Genomic DNA, 17,189 nt, shown 5'->3' on the forward strand with positions numbered 1-17,189 from the left:
CCAGTGCTTAAATGAAGATTGGTATGGTACCATATCAGTGTGAAGAAGCAACTAAGAAGGAGCAAAGTATAAACTTTTTTCTCTTATATTTTGCAGGTTGAATATTACAGCTTCACATGTACTTGGGCTTTTTCTGCTGTTGTCCAACACGCGGTAGATATTCTAAACGGTATTCAGCAGGTCCCTCTGCAGCATAACGGCAATCCTTCTTTGATACAAGATGGAGGAAACATACAAAGATAGGACTTCATTAGTGAAAGGGGCAAAAGATATTGCCAAAGAGGTGAAGAGGCAAGCGGTGAAAAAAGTGAATAAAGCTGTTGACAAAGCTCAGGATGGCTACACACAGAGGTCCTACAGCCGATTCCAGGATGAGGAAGATGACGATGATTACTATGTCCAAGGAGGAAATTATGGTGTAGAAGCTAATGATGATGAAGGATCAAGTGAAGCAACTGAAGGGCATGATGAAGATGATGAAATTTATGAAGGGGAGTATCAGGGAATCCCCAACATGGGGCAGGGCAAGGATGGCATGGTGGCCTTAGGTCAGCCTATGCGTGATGAATATAAGGATCGTCATGAACTGGAAACAGAGAGGAAAGCTGATGAAGAAGAGCTAGCACAGCAGTACGAACTGATAATACAAGAATGCGGCCATGGCCGTTTCCAGTGGGCCCTCTTCTTTGTGTTGGGAATGGCCTTAATGGCTGATGGGGTTGAAGTTTTTGTAGTTGGATTTGTGTTGCCCAGTGCTGAAACAGATATGTGTATACCCAATTCTGGATCAGGATGGCTTGGTGAGTAAAGTCTTTGCTCTGTCTTTGTGCTATTACAAGTGTTGCTTACAGTACTTCTAAATATGTATTTGCCAACACCAATGCTTATATAAAAATATGTTTGTATTGAATATAAATAAGCAATCCACAAAGTGCATTAACAGCTAATATGGATTTAATGAAGATTATAATTTTATTTGTTAGATAATTGTTTTCTTTTTCAGTCAGTAAATGTAAATAAATCACTAAAGTGGAAGACTGCACAGTAAAACTTAAGAGGAGAGGGATACATTCTGTTCTCGTATACAAGAATAGACATCCAGATGAACTAATTTAAAAAAAAACAAAAACAAACCACAGCTGGAGGATTGGAGTTCTGCTGGAATTATACAGGCGTAATAAAGAGTAGATAATGCAACTGTCCAGCAACATTGTTATACTGTGTGGGAGCCTTCCCAAGGGCGAGGTGGAATGCAATCTGGGAAATGCAGGAAACCCAGGGAAAATGCTGTCTAGCCTTTTCCCTCCTTTTGTCTTTTACTCCTTTTATCCCAATGACTCCTCTCTAGCCATCCAAAAAGTAGAATGTTTATTTTGAGTCGGGAGGCACAGAAGTCAGCAGGACAAATGGCTGGAGATGAGCCTGGGGTATACTTTTTCTGTCTGTTCAGTTGATGGGGATGGGCTGTGTCTCATCCTGTTGCCTCTTCCCTCTTGCGGTGCGGCAAGTAGGCAGGCTGAGCCAGCCTCGTGTGACTCCGTGAGAGCAGCAGCGCTGCGAGCAGGTTGGTGCTTCCCTCCCGGGGCATGCCCAGGTGCAGCAGATAAAGCAAGGCTCTCACTGGGCAGGGCTGTGGAGAAAGGGTGTAGAAATGGTTCCCTGAGGAAGAGGGGAGCATGGGAGGTTGGGATGTGGCAGAAAGTGGAATATATGTGTGCAGATAAGTGACTTGGGCCTGAAGGACCCAGAATATTGCAGAAAAGGAAGGCTTCTTATAAAATATTTAGGAACCATTGTCTTCTGGCAGATGTACTGTTTGTTCCCTGCATCTTTACAGCGTGTGGTTCTGTTGCAACAGTCTCATTTTAACTTAGCTCAGTTTCCTGATTTTATTCCTTTGCTCATTATCAATTAGAAGGACCCTAAGATACCAGCTACATCAAAATTAGATTCAGAATTTTAAATAGCACAGACTATTTGTGTTATTTAAATAACATAGAAGCTTTTTCAGTAGACCTTTAAGCCCATGACAGATTGGATTCCTGACATATCGATACTAGCAGTTTGGCTCTATAGGTTTCAGTAAAGTGGACCATAGTCACTCTCATTTATATCTCTAAGCTTCCCTCCATGTCAGAGGATCATGAGTGGAAATGGGAGCTGAGTTCTCAGATGGCTGGGTCCTTTGAGGCATTCCTTGCCATTTGATCATTTGTTGTTAGAAATGAACTACTCTGCCTATTTGTACAGTGCAGTGATTAAACTTCTAATAAAAGAAATCAAATTATCTAAGTTTTTATGGTTAAAGAGGCTGCATGCAAATAATCTGTTTGGTACTGCTTGTTTACACAAATTTACAAACATCGTATTTGTCATGCTTGGACCTGTGGGTTTTCAGATCTACTTCTTGCAGAAAGAAGGTGCATAAACATGTCTATTTATAGCCTTTTTGGAGCTCTGTAAGTAATTCAAAGAGGAGAGAGAGAGAAGAGAAACGTAAACAACCCAAAAAGTTATCTATAGATAAATGTTACTGTGTCAGTACAGATAATAACAGGGAATACATTTTATAAAAGCAGTGTATGCCCAACTTGCTTTTAATGTGATTTTGTTACTCAGTGCTTGGTGGTTGAGGACATCTTTAAACTCTACTAATCAATTTTTATAAGTCCTCTCTATTGCTGGAACAGCAATAATGGATCTGAACCCCATTTTTTAATTACTGATAACCCTGTTGTTTGTTTTATCACATGCACCCTCCCAACCAATTGAATGGTCAAAGTTGTCTTTGTTCTCCAGGATGATAACAATATAAGAGTAGCCACCAAATCTCTCTGCAAGTAGTTTGTATGGGGTTAAGGAAAAGAACAGGGTTATGCAGCATTAAGAGGGAGCTTCATGATGCTTACACATTCACTAGCTAACTGATCCATATATGCAGTTCTTTCCACTTACATTAAATGTTAAACTGGGAAATGGAACTTTTCATAATTAAGACGTTCTGAACACTTTAGTACTGCTGGCTTCTCTGATTGTCAAGTTATGAGTGTGGAGAACATGGCCATAATGCTTTTTTTTTATTACACCTGCTATGTAGAATTGAAATTTTGGGGCAAATACGTTATATTTTCTAAAAACAGTGTTTCATTTAAATGGTTGCTGTAAGCATTACAGAGGTGTCTGGAATTGGGAGTGGGGAGGTGGGAAGCAGGTGCCCATGAGGATTCGCAGCCACTTGTTAAGGTCTGACCCATGCCAAGAAGAGGGTTGAGGATTTCCCTGTCACTAGACTTCTCCTGATCCTGTCTTGAGATATATTGGAATGACTCTGTCAGTGTTTAACTAAAATTCAGTACAGAAGCTGTTAAATGCCTCATAGATATACATATATGTGTGTATATATATAAATGATGCTCACTGACAAAATTAAGGAAACAACTCTGGAAGGCTTAGGTGTGCAAGCAAAGTATTCTCATGCCTAAAATACAGAAATTGTAATGGACATCCCTGTATCTCCCTTTTGTAATAATGTAACACTAGCCTGTGTGTTGTGGTATTAACAAACAAATAATTCTATGCTAAAAGATTAACATACAAAAGCAGGAAAGAACAGAGATATGTAGTTTCTTTCCAAGTGTGTATTGAAGGCATTGCAACATGTGGTGGTTTTATCAATAATTTCACAAAAATGATATTACTTGCCCATTGCTAATAGAAATATATCGTAGGCTGCAATTCGTCAGTACACTGATGTACACGTTGCTTATAACCAGTGCAGATATACAGCCTTTGCAGATGGCATAACCTTAATTCCAGTGATACAAAATATTCATCACGGCAGTGAATGCTTAGTGAAAGCATTTTTATATGATCATAACTAGGCCCTCTCAGCCATGCATTTCAATTATTTTGCCGTTGTGATTTCACATCATAATTATATCCTAACTGGGGTCTTCCAGACAGGCATAATTTTTTTTCATTATTATAATTCCATAATCCAGAGGGCTTTAATGTTGTTAGAATACTAAAGTCATGGGACCAGTACTGGGAGTTATAAGGTGGAATTGGTACACCAACACAAAACTTATTTTCCAGGCAATTTTCTAGACTGTTAAGAAACACACTAAGAAGATGTTAATTTGTCATTGAAAAAGCACCCATTGGCTCAGTTGTAAAAACTGATTTCTCATACGTCATGCCGTGATAGTTTACTAGGGAACATGAGCTAATTAAAAGCATGTGATGTGACAATATTCTTAGAGCCTCCCTGTTGCATTTTTTTCTATTTACTTGCACTAGGGCAATTTCCCAAATTCCCTCCCTAATGACCCTTGTATGAGCTTGGGGTCACTGTTGATTGATCACCAGCAGCATGTCAGAGCCCATAAAGTCACGTGATGAAAGTGCTGATCAGAATCATGAACTGGTTTCTCCATGCCTTTTGAGTTAAATAATAAAATAATATGTTTTTTCATCTCCAAGCAGTTGTTTTATTAAAAATAAGGAAGTTGACTTGCTTAAACTCTTTGAAGATTATAGTGACGTGTCACTAAGTGTGAGGGAAAGGTCTCCTTTCCCTGCTCTATAACCTGGCTGTACTTGTCATCTACTGCATGTATGTGGATCCATGTTGACCTCTTGGGTTCTGGCACCGATGAGGCAGAACTGTACCTTCATGAGGGAGGTTGTAGGCTCAGGCCTAAAGATGTTGTTTTAACTGTTTTCCTGCTTGCATCTTATCCCTTTGGTTTTACATGCTGCTCAGAACTGGACTGATTTTAGGTTAATTCTCTGGGCTCTGGTTTGGGTGTACTTTTCTACATAACTTTGTTTCTATGTCTTTGCATGCAGATTGTTCTGAAGTTTTATAGATTTTTTTTTTTCCCTAGAAAATTTAAATTATGGCTTTTTCTTTCCTCAGCATCTCTGCATCTGAAATAATGAAACATTCTTTTCCCTAAGCTAGGCAAAGCTAGCCTTTCCCAGCTATATCTGTTCAGGATGCCATGCCAGTGCTGACCATCTTCTCCCTGGTTCTCCCGTGGGAACTGTAAGTGCTCATCATCATGTGCAAGACTCTTGACAGTGGCACTGCTGTCACCATTGCTAGCAGTAGATACAGGTTGACTCCTGCTCGACTGGCCCTGATGCCAGTCTTTGTGGCACCAGCTGGCACATTTTTCAGACAGATACCTCCATCTCTTTTTTGTACTTTATCAGCTCAGCACTAGAAAAAAAAAAATCATATAAAGGTCCCAGGATTAAGGGATTATCTTCTGTAAACCTTTTTTTGCATTCATGCCAACAAAACCTCACAACTGGTTAGCCACTCATGTGCTCTGACTGCCATCCTTTCCAGAGGCCAGTGGTTCCTCATTGCTTCCTTATAGTCTGCCTGGTCTGTTTTGAATCCATGTATCATCCTCTATATGAAGTTTAGACTGAATGATCTCTTGAGCATGAATACTCTTTTTTTGTTCTGTGTTACTTACCATTGTGTTAAACAATGTGTTATTCAAGTCCTTGATAAGGGCTCATAGATAGCACAGTAACAAAACCAGAAATAATCTTTACATGTAAAAGATATTCCTAGTTGATGAGCCATACAGACAGTTTCTTCCATTTAAAAACCTCAAGTATCATGATAAATCACTGGGCTGATAATGTAGGTATTGTGAATATGAATAGCATACAACAAACAGCTTAGGAAATCAAAGGATTTTCTGAAACCCCACATTTAGTGTCAAATAATGCCTTGATATAAGAGTTTTCTCTGATATTATCAGAATTTAATAATCATATTTTGTATAATATTTGTAGAAAGAAGAGTATCAGAGGCGTTAACTAGGTCTTTTGGGCTGAAGTAGTTTTCAGTCTGGGACAACAGGCAAGTGCCTACCACTTCTGCGTTGATTGCCAATTTGCATGTTAGGTGGTTTAATGCAATGCTTCCTATGTCTGCTCTGTCTTAAAACCTACATAACCCAGCATAATTCTAATCCAGACAGTCCTTCCTCTTACATGGGAGGAAGTGCTACCCAGAGGCTCAGTAGCTGATGTGAAGTGCTTATAAACTCTGCTAAGAATACCAGATGATTACTGAATTCTTTTTCCCCCATGGTTTAAAAAAGTACTGGCTTGCCAGATCTTTGCTACTTAATTTCATTCTGGTTTTGCACTGATCTTTTGCAACAACTTTATATTCAACAAATACATTCCATGAAACTTATCAGTGACAAATACAAGTCCTTCACATGTGACAGAATGACCCAAATCACTGGTATAGGCCAGGCATTGACCTGCTAGGTAGCAAACAGCCCTGCAGAAGAGGGTCTAGGGCTCCTAGTAGAGAACAAGTTGAACATGGCTCGGCAATGTGTTGCAGCAATGAAGGCTAACCGCATTCTGGGCAGCATTGGCAAGAGTGGCCAGTAAGTGGAGGGAAGTGATTATTTCCTTTCTCGAGACAGTGAGGCCACATGTGGGATTCTCTGTCCTGTTGTGGAGCCACCTGAAAGAAGAGATTAACAAATTAGGGCAAATCCAGTAAAGGACCAGTAAGGTGGTTAGAGGGCTGGAATACATGGCATATAAGAAGAAGCAAAAGGAACTGGTCTTGTTTGGCTTGGAGAAAAGAGGTCTAAGAGGGGATTTGTCTGTACTATTTGGTGACATAATTGAGGAGGGCTATAGAGAAGGTGGGGTCAAATTTTTCTCAGAGGAGCATGGGAGGTCAGAAGTTGCAACCAGGGAACTTCTGGTATAATAAAGAAAGTTCACAGTGAGGTGGTCAGCCACTGGGAGACATTGCACAGAGAAGCTGTGGGATCTTTTGGAGATTTTCAAAAGTTCACTGTAGAAGGCCTGGAGCAAAGTGACCTAGCTCTGAAGGTAACCCTGCTTTTAGCAGGAGTTCAGAATAAAGCTCTCCAAAGGTCCCTCCCAACCTACATTTTTCTGATTTCATAAATTAAAAAATAACTGTCTGTAAATGTACAATGCTTCCACCTTCCTATAACTAAAAGATATTGCAGTTGTTACGCTTGAATAAACTTTTAAATGAAAGAGTGTTCTGAACTCATGGATTGTACACAGACTTGCTCATTTAAACACAGACTAGGTCTAAATTCGTTTGGGCTAGATCATATAGCTTGACTTATTTGTTCTCCTCCTGAGCCTGTCTCTGGATCTGGCAGAAATCTGAGAGCATGCGACAAAATGTCAGTGAATAAAGGACTGCAGGACCTTAGTCTGACAGGACCATTTTGTAAATATTCAGTCATCTACATGCTTAGTGGGATTCTCCAACATGTCTAGGCACCTCACTACATCACTAGACACCTTGCACACATCCTTAGAGACAAAAATATATGGACAAATCTGGAATCAAATTGTTTTTCCCAGACTGTGGTTTCCATTTTGCACATTTGGATAGGTTTCCTTCATGTAACTTGTTGCTGAAGCAACAAACTTCCCTTTTAGAGAAATTTCTCTTGTTGTGGATGTTCAAACTAAAATGACCTTAAGCTAAATTTTATGTTGAGTTTTCTTTGATGTTCAGTGCTTGTGATATTTCTTTGTTTTCTCACCTAATAAGTAGCTATAAATTCTCTGTATAGGTTAGATACCTAGAGACATCGTGTTCTGGAGGAGAGAAGGAGCTTTCTTGGGATTGCTAATCTTTTTTGAGGACTATGATTTAATATGGAAGCTAAAGATTTTGTCTTTGCTAATTAATGGTTAAGTAAACATTTTACGACAAGATTTTTGTTTTTGCCAATTGTAAATAAATGTACTTTTAAAGGTTGAAAAAAGGCCATGAAAACTAAATGTATTGATCTTAGTGATCAATTAAGATTATTTCTGTTTGTGAATTCATTAAAACTGTTTTTAACCAGCCTCATTTATGCTAGGTTGTGTTACACTTGTGGCTTAACTGAAACTCTATCTTCAGGGCCAAGTCCAGAATTCAAAGACTGAAAACTGAGGAAGTATAATACTGAGCAGCTGATTTTCTGTTTTGCAGTTCTTCCTAAAATTCAGACATTTAAGACTTTATTTCAAAACAAAATCTACTTCAGGCATTATGGTTTTCTCTTATCTATTCAATTCCAGTGATGCTTAGTTTTGACAGCATGGTTCCTCCATATCCTATCATGCAGAAGACATGAACAGTTAACCATATATTTGACACTTATTTACTTATTAAAAGGTCTGAATTTTAATAGATTGTCACAAAACTGTCCTTACACAGCAGTGAGTAAAATTCCTTCTGCTGTTGTAAGTAGGCATCTATGTATAGCACTGTTCTTTTTTATTGTTAAATATTACTATAGGTCATTAGATACAGGTGAGATTTACTGCGTGTTCCTGCATAGAACACAGTAGGAGAAAGTGAGTGTCTTCTGGTTATATTCCAGTTATTAACAGGGTACCAGATTTGTGATGACATAATAGACCACAAGCGATGTAAAATAAAGGAAAAGCAGGCTCTGCTACTCTATATTTTACTGTTATGTGCAGCTACTAGATGTGCTCCTATAGAGTTGAAATTTCCAGGGGAAGATCCATATTTTTATTATGGAAAGCATGTTGAAGGTTTTTTTTTAAATGTTTTTAGACTTCAGGGACAGAGGAAGACATTCAGAACTGATTTTTAATGTGGACTCCTGGCCGTGTTATAAATTTTATTGAAGAGAGCACAGATCTCAAAATGTTAGGTACTTATATATGGGTCTGAGAATTACTGTATTCACAAGAAATGCATCTAGGTTAAGAATACTTACTGAAACCGTAGAAGACCTTTGAGTGTGAGGAATGTCATTGAAATAACAGTGAGAGTGCATTGCACTTACAGTTAGTAGTAGTAATAAATCTTTAGCAGTGATAGAAAGACTTAGAAATAGAGCTGCAGTCATTGAAATATGCACTAAATATTCTGGAGCAAGGTGAAAACTGGTCTGTAGGATTAATGTCTTATTTCTTCAGAAGGAGATGTCAGAAATACAGATGCTACCGTGCACGTTGTTCACCTTTGGTACGGTTCAGTTCCCTTGCAATGACATTATTAAAGTACTCCTACTGCAGTGCTTTTGCTGCTTGCCTTCCAAACACAGTTATTTGAGGGAGAAAAATTAAGAGACAGATCCTTACACATTCTAAGCAGCTACATTATGTGGACCAGTGGAGGTGGTGGTTACGTTTGTTTTTCTTTTCTGAGGGGAAAAAAGGGACAGTGGAGAGAGTATGCAATGTAATTTTTGTCTGTTATGAACTGGACTAAACCCATATCACATGGAATATCATGGGCTTGTCACAAGACAGGAACTGGGAGCACAGATTTGAACCATTAACAAAATGCAGTGTATTCAGTCCTCTGGGCTGTTGCAGGCTCCCATTATAAGCCAGTATTTAAGGTCGGTCACAGCTGCCCTCCTTTTCTGAGGATGATGTTTTTCCCAAACCACCTTATTGAAGCTGGTATTAACAGGGAGAATGGTACCAACATGTCAAATGTTTTTCCTCTTTCACGGTGTTGCTGCATGCAGCTTTCCTGAGAAATACAAGCTATCGGACACCGTTAACTTACATGTTCACTCTGTTTTTAAGAGGTTCACCATTTAGCCTGGGGTTAAATATAATATTTCCCTGGCTCAATACCCAGTTTCAGTCACACAGTTTTAACCTAAGACACTCAATACAAGACACCATGAAATGACTGCATTGCAGTTCATAGCTGAAGCCTTGGTATTTGTACGCATTTTTAGCACAGCCAAATGCTGGTTTAACCAACTCATCTTTTTAGAGCTCTATAAGCAATGTAATACTTACTTATTACTTTTTTTAGTTAAATGGACCTAACTACACTTGTATACCTTGGAATAATGTCAGAGATCAATCAGTGTACGTACAGCTAGTAAAGTAGTGGGTCACTTTTTGAGCAATACATTTCTTGCCAAAATATGACATTTCTTCAAGGTTTAACCTATGCTTGCTTCAGCTGAACTCAATGAGTACAGTGGATATTGGGAAACTTGCTTTTATTTAAATGATGAAAAATACAGCCTGCAATTGGGATAATGTATGCACTTGTGAAAATTGAGTAGCCAGTAAGATACTTGTACATTTAACCACTAACAAACATGGGTTACCACCATGTGCAAATATGCCTGTACCGTTTATCTGCACACAAAAATAAAGCCAAATAATTATGCCCTTGTAGTTATCTTCAAATCACTGTCTTGGAGATAGATTGTGTCTAAAACAGTTAAAAATCACTCGGCTGCTTTTTTATGCACTGCAGGTTATTTTCTAGCTCTGCCTATCCCATCACCGATCAGTGATTTTGCCATTTATGTCACACAAATTTATAATCTTACAGAAGTGACCAAAAGAAGGAAATGTCTCCCAAAGGAAAAGCCTGAGGGCCATGCTGATTTCACACATTTAATTTGGCTGTCATCTCCACCTTTTTCTCCCTCTCTCAACTGCCATGGGATCTCTGGCTGAAGATACATCACTTCTTAAATCAATGTGTCAAATGGAGTTTTTTAACCAAACGGAACATTTAAAATATGATGGTGCACTCTCTTCCAAGTCCCTGTTTGGTTAATTCTGCCATGCAGTTAAGTTCTGATCTGCAAGCTTTCCTTTATAGAAATGTTGATCTACATTATCTGTGTATTTGTAGCTCTGAATTTTGCATCTTACATCAAATGTTGAGCTATGAAATGAAAGAGAGGACATATGAGCTCCTCAGCAAGAAGAAGAAATATTTTCACAGAGAAAGTGTTAATGAACTCCATTAAGACATGGAACGAACATAGTTTAATGGCTCTTTGTCACAGCCAAGTAAATTTCTTCCTATGCATTTTATCCATGGATTTAACCATTCAAGGATTTTAGAACCTTTCAAAGTTTGACTTGTCATTTTATCTTATACTATGAGTATTTCGAAGAATTGGAAGCATATTGTATATTGTGATAGATACGGTTTGAAACAGCTACTTATTCCAGACCTTTGGCTTGTTTAAAGGAATGTCAGTGCTGAAAAGTATGGAACACAATTAATTTTTTAATCTACTCTGACTGCATTTTACTGCAGATGTAATTCTTTTCTTGTGATAGGTACATCTATTCTCACTGTACACACCTGGTTCCCTTGTTTGAAGTACTAGTTTTGTATTGTTTCAAATGTATGGAATATCACGACTTTCATAGCTGATGTAGAATTGAAGTCACTATACTATACAAGTATAAATACTTAAATGAAGGAATATATGGTGGGTTGACCCTGGCTAGATGCCAGGTGCCTACCAAAGCCGCTCTATCACTCCCCCTCCTCAACTGGACAGGGGAGAGAAAATATAACAAAAGGCTCATGGATCGAGACAAGGACATGGAGATCACTCACCGATTACCATCATGGATAAAACGGACTCAGCCTGGGGAAAAAAATGAATTTAATTTATTACCAATCAAATCAGAGTAGGATAATAAGAAATAAAACCAAATCTTAAAAACACCCTCCCCCCACCCCTCCCTTCTTCCCGGGCTCAACTTTACTCCCAATTTTCTCTGCCTTCTCCCCTGCAGTGGCACAGGGCGGGACAGAGAATGGGGGTTGCTGTCAGTTCGTCACATGTTGTCTCTGCCGCTCCTTCCTCCTCAGGGGGAGGACTCCTCACACTCTTCCCCTGCTCCAGCGTGGGGTCCCTCTCGCAGGAGACAGTCCTCCACAAACTTCTCCAACTTGAGTCCTTCCCACAGGCTGCCGTTCTTCACGAACTGCTCCAGCATGGGTCCCTTCCACGAGGTGCAGTCCTTCAGGAACAGACTGCTCCAGCGTGGGTCCCCCGTGGGGTCACAAGCCCTGCCAGCAAACCTGCTCCAGTGTGGGCTCCTCTCTCCATGGGGCCACAGGTCCTGCCAGGAGCCTGCTCCAGCGCAGGTCTCCCACAGGGTCACAGCATCCTTTGGGCATCCACCTGCTCCAGCGTGGAGTCCTCCACAGGCTGCAGGGGATATCTGCTCCACTGTTAACCCCCATGGGCTGCAGGGGCACAGCCTGCCTCACCATGGTCTTCACCATGGGCTGCAGGGGAATTTCTGCTCTGGCACCTGGAGCACCTCCTCCCCCTCCTTCTTCACTGACCTTGGTGTCTGCAGAGTTGTTGCTCTCACATATTCTCACTCCTCTCTCCCGCTGCAGTTGCTGTTGCCCAGTAACTTTTCCCCCTTCTTAAATGTGTTATCCCAGAGGCGCTACCACCATTGCTGATGGGCTCAGCTTTGGCCAGCGGCGGGTCCGTCTTGGAGATGGCTGGCACTGGTGCTATTGGACGTGAGGGAAGCTTCTAGCAGCTTCTCACAGAAGCCACCCCTATAGCCCCCCCACTACCAAAACCTTGCCACACAAACCCAATACAGAATAATACTGAGTTACTGCTAGAATAGATACATGAATATGACTTATGTAAATTTTTCAAAATATTTATGCAAAAACTTGTTTAGCAACAGCTATAGTGATAGTTAACAGTTTGTCCAAGACACTGTTATTTACTGACATATTTAATAAAGTTTATTTATTCATTTATGCTTACCCATTTTTCAACAGTTCTCGGCCCTATACAGAATGGGAAGGCTTGATAGAAGGGGATGATATAAATGCAATGTTTTGCAGTTTCATGTACTACAACAAACTAACAGGCCGCAGGAGTCTAGGAGGAGTTCCTCGCAGATTTATTATGTGACTAGAACTGTGGGCAACTTAGGGAAGTTCTGTCCACAATTTTTTTTTAATTGAAGAATCTCAGATTTTACACCCAGGCCAACTCTACTTACTAGTCAGACTTCTAGATGGGCACTTCCCTGCCACTAACTGTAAAATGTTCCCTGACTCTCTTAAACCAATGACCCTTTTACCCAACATCTACCAGTCTTTGTTCCAGCTACTGGAAACAAAATCAAGAGTTTTTCATGACACATTACGTATGTCAAGTTATTCTAGCTCTTACTAACAAGTAAGCTTTTCTCAGGATAAACGTATGATGGACCATGTGTCTTCAAAGACTCACAGAAACCCGTTTATCAGGCAGACAGATGTTTTTATGTGACTTTTTGGGGGATTGTAGAAAGCTGGGAGAGTAATGTAAAGTAGGAAAATTAAGAAAATGGTGTAAAATGACACTGACTCTGTATCCATAGTGTTAAAAAAAGTCTACGTTCTCAAGGATAGGCAAAGGTGGCCCATTTGCACATTTCTTCATGACATGTTAGCGGGACTGAAATTATTTGCTGTATATGGTTAGCAGTGGAGAGCCTCATACGAAGTTGAGGGAGTATGGATGAATATAACCCATGCGATATGTGACTCTATTGTGCTGTGTATTGCTTTTGTCTGGCATTTGTCAGACCTGCTGATTTTCACAAAGCACAAGTATTTTCTTAATCTGCTAGAATTCAGGGTGATTTTCAAGGTTGGTTCTGAAGTTGCCACTAGCAAGTCTTGTTAAACGGAGATCATGAACTGATAGATACAGTCATCTAAACAATTTTCCATTTAGACATTATAACAGTGCCTCCTGGCACTGTTGTAAATACGTAATTAAAAAGCCTGTTTAACATCACCAGCACCTGCAGGTGTATTGGCACCATACAGAGAATTATTCTGATCTGTTATTCTTCATTCTGACATTGGATTAGTTAATCTATTTCAATGACTCTAAATGGGAAAGCAGAAAGAAGATGTGGGACCATTAGCAATGGAAATTTCCTTTGTCATTCATATGCTGTTTTGTGCTGGGTGAGGTAGACCAGTTCTCTTGTCAGGCACTTTTGGAGATGTGTGAGTTTCAGACCTTTATTTTGGTAACCTGTTCCTGATGACATTAGGCCTAATTCAATGTCTTTTTCTGAAACCAGTGGAAGGTCTTTGGTTTTGCTTTTTGTTTTTTTGTTTCGGGTTTTTTTTTTAGTACTGTTTCTCTTCCCCCACCCTTTCACTTTATTGGAACACAGGTGGTAACAGCCACTCTATGGATGAAGCAAAATAGGAAAAAGTTATTTCCTGTCATTTGCAAGGAAAGAAGTTTACACAGGACTGGAATATAGTTACTGTAAGGAGAGTTAATGGCTGATTAAACACTGAAGAAATAATCAACTGTTAGCTTTAATGTTGTACAGATACTTTCACTAGGAGCACAGTTTTATTAATTAGTTCTTAGTATCGCGTGCTTTGATTTGCGGAGTTGGGTGCATCTGTTATTAATGTAGGTGTATATATTTTGGGCTTTTTGTTTTAATTCAACACTAATTAAAAGTTAGTGATATTCATGGACTCTGCTCTGGTTTGAGTCAGAAGCAGGACTAGGCAAATAAGAAATTAACATTCAGGCAATAAAACCTGTAGCCAAAATGAACACTTTTGATATGAAATGAGATGATTAATGTAGATGACTGCATGGGCAATTTAAAGCTTTAGTAAAATATATTTTTTTGCTTTGAAATTTAATTAATCCTAGCACATCGCACAGTGCTATGCACTGTTCAGTCATATGCAGCATTTATAATCATTCTGATTCTCAGGATTGCCATGGAGGTGCATTTCAAATTGCAAAGTCACAGCAATTTCTAGCATGACAGGGTCAATTCAGAGATGTGCAAAGAGTGCATTGAATTTAACATCTAAATCTGAGAGCAGAAAAATCCAGAGGAACCTCCGCAGTTGCAGTGGAAGAAAACAGGAATTAGGGGTATTAGAACAGCTTAACTAGGTGTGTTTTAGCCAAACCTTGTCTGTTAGGATTTTCTCACTAATGCCAGAAGGAACTGTTGGATCAAAGGAGAAGATACTGTGAAAATAGTATGTTCAGTGGCAGCACCTAGGGAATCTGTCAACAGCTTCACATCGTCACCTGGGATTACCTGAGTTTTTGATAAAGTCTGTGCTCTATATATTGCATATTGGTAACTACCATCTTGTAAAAATATTGTTGATATGGGAAGAAAAATACCACATATTGGCTTGTTCTTACAGCCCCGTGTTGCTAAATTTGAATGCTGATTGATTATTTTTGTTGTGAGTATCAAGGATGCAGTGCTTTGGTCTTTTTCTCTATAATGCGTTGTTGATTTAGCTAGCCAAGCAATAGCAGTATGAAATTGCAGTGTGCTGCTGTTTGCTGCAATAATCACTACCAGTATTCAGTTTGTAAATGATTCTAATGAAGAAAATGGAATAACTCTGATCCATTTTTTATTCTGAGAAATCTGTTCTGGAACAAATAAAAATGATGCTAACATCTAGTAGTAGATGGTACTTTTTTTAAAGACTTAGTTATTGACATGATAACTTTCTTAAAGCAGAAGTGATGATGACAATGTACTGCAAAGGTACCGTTTTACTATATTCTCTATTTTGCTGCCTTATCAGAAAACACAGCTGTGAAGAAAATTCCCCATCCTAACAAGTAATCTATTACCTGTCACAATCTCTGCAGTTACTGAGCTTCTTCTATACACTTTTTAATTTATCTAATTTGGATCTGAGGAAAAGCAGGAGCAGTTATTCCTTCTGTTATTACAGTGTTTCAATTAAAATAATATCTGAGTACAGAGGAAACTCATCTGTTAAGACAAAGTATTATTTCATTACTAAAAAAACATGTGTCAGCACACCTGCTTCTGTAAATTTTAGATACATTATAAGATGAACATCCCTCGAACTGAAAGCAGAGTTAATAGCATACAGACTCCTAAAACAAGAAAATATTATGTTTTTCTAAATTAACAGATGATGTAAAGGTCCAGAGCTAAATCACCTTGTTCTGCACTTAATACGTAAACCAGAATTAGTCTCTTTAGCCCAATGAGAGGAAACTTGAAGGCAAAATGCCAATTTTTTTCCTGTTGGAATTAAATTGAGCCTTACTCCACAAACACTTCAGGCTGTAAATCTCACACCTGACATACAGGAAACAAATCAAAAGTAGACATATTAGGCACATAAATTTAATACAAGCATGCCAGAGGAAACAAAAAAATTAACTAATACCTGAATGACATTTGTGCAAAAGATTGTTGTGGGACCCCTTGACTTTCACATGGATGGTATTTCTGTTATAGCACTGGAAAAGCTTTGGTCTAACTTTTCCAGCTATGTGTTTTAACCTCTGGAATTTCCCTCAGGGTGGGCACACACTGGAGTAGATTCATGATTTGGACATATATGCAAGTTGTTTTCCTGGAAAAAACTGTGGGGTTTTTTTTATTTCATGGAGAGGACAGAACTGTTCTCACTTCTCCTTTCCTCCCAAGAAAAAAAATTGTCTTCCTGGCTCATCTTTGACCTTTGTAAGAGCACAGCTGGGTGATGAGTTTGGGTAGCCATACCGTGAGACCTTTTTCACTTCAGTCTCAATGTTAAATCAAGACAAATATATTGTAGGTATTTGTTGGTCTAAAATTTTGTTGACCTAAAATTTTGTATTGTCAAATTTTGTCTTGCATTAGGTGCTTTCTTCTTTCTGTGTATGCCGTAAGTCCCATTCACTTAGTTTCAGTTGTCTTCGAACTATCTTGGAGGTTCCATAGTGGGCTTCTACATCTATTTCCCTTTTTGAGTTCAGTTCTCTGGAAAATTGGGACTTGATCCTTTTGAAAGAGAAAAAAATATGGAAAAAAATGTGTTTTTTTTTTTTAAATTTCTTTTTCTAGGCTTTATCTTTGTTTTGTATTTTTGAGGCTTCTCTTTAGAAGTACAATACTTGGCTACCTCACGACAGTTTTCCTTTGATTAAATCAATCATCAAATTATGCCTGTCATACTATTACAAACCTTGGGTTGCTTGTGTTGCTGATGACGGTTTTTTCCCTATTATCTTAAAGATCAAAAATAGGTTTGCACATAGAACTGTTGAGTTACTTGCTCTTTCATTTTCCTATCTGTGCTGGTCAATCGAGTATAATCTTGCTTTTGCTCAGCTATGCTTTCACTTCCATTTTCCTGACTTTCATGGCTGAGTTCCTCTATTGCAGTTCATCAGTATTGTCTGAGAATTGGATCATTTTGTCTGAGAACCAGATGCAGTTCTCTTGATTTCTATTTATGTGAAGTTTCTGGATTGGTATCAGATTGAATGTCATCAGATGTTTTGTAGGTATGTTTGAAAGTGGTATAAGAAGGTGCT

General features: G+C 38.9%; 1 protein-coding gene across 1 annotated transcript in view; it reads left to right on the top strand.

Moving 5' to 3' along the window:
- The first annotated feature begins 220 nt into the window (after positions 1-220).
- The window catches only part of SV2C (synaptic vesicle glycoprotein 2C), an 83,628-nt gene continuing 66,659 nt past the window's right edge, over positions 221-17,189 (top strand). The window contains exon 1 of the mRNA XM_050913186.1: positions 221-800. Coding sequence (XP_050769143.1) covers positions 221-800 — 580 coding nt within the window. The remainder of the gene's footprint in view (positions 801-17,189) is intronic.

The sequence above is a fragment of the Gymnogyps californianus genome, chromosome Z, assembly GCF_018139145.2.
Source record: "Gymnogyps californianus isolate 813 chromosome Z, ASM1813914v2, whole genome shotgun sequence".
Taxonomy (NCBI): Eukaryota; Metazoa; Chordata; class Aves; order Accipitriformes; family Cathartidae; genus Gymnogyps; species Gymnogyps californianus.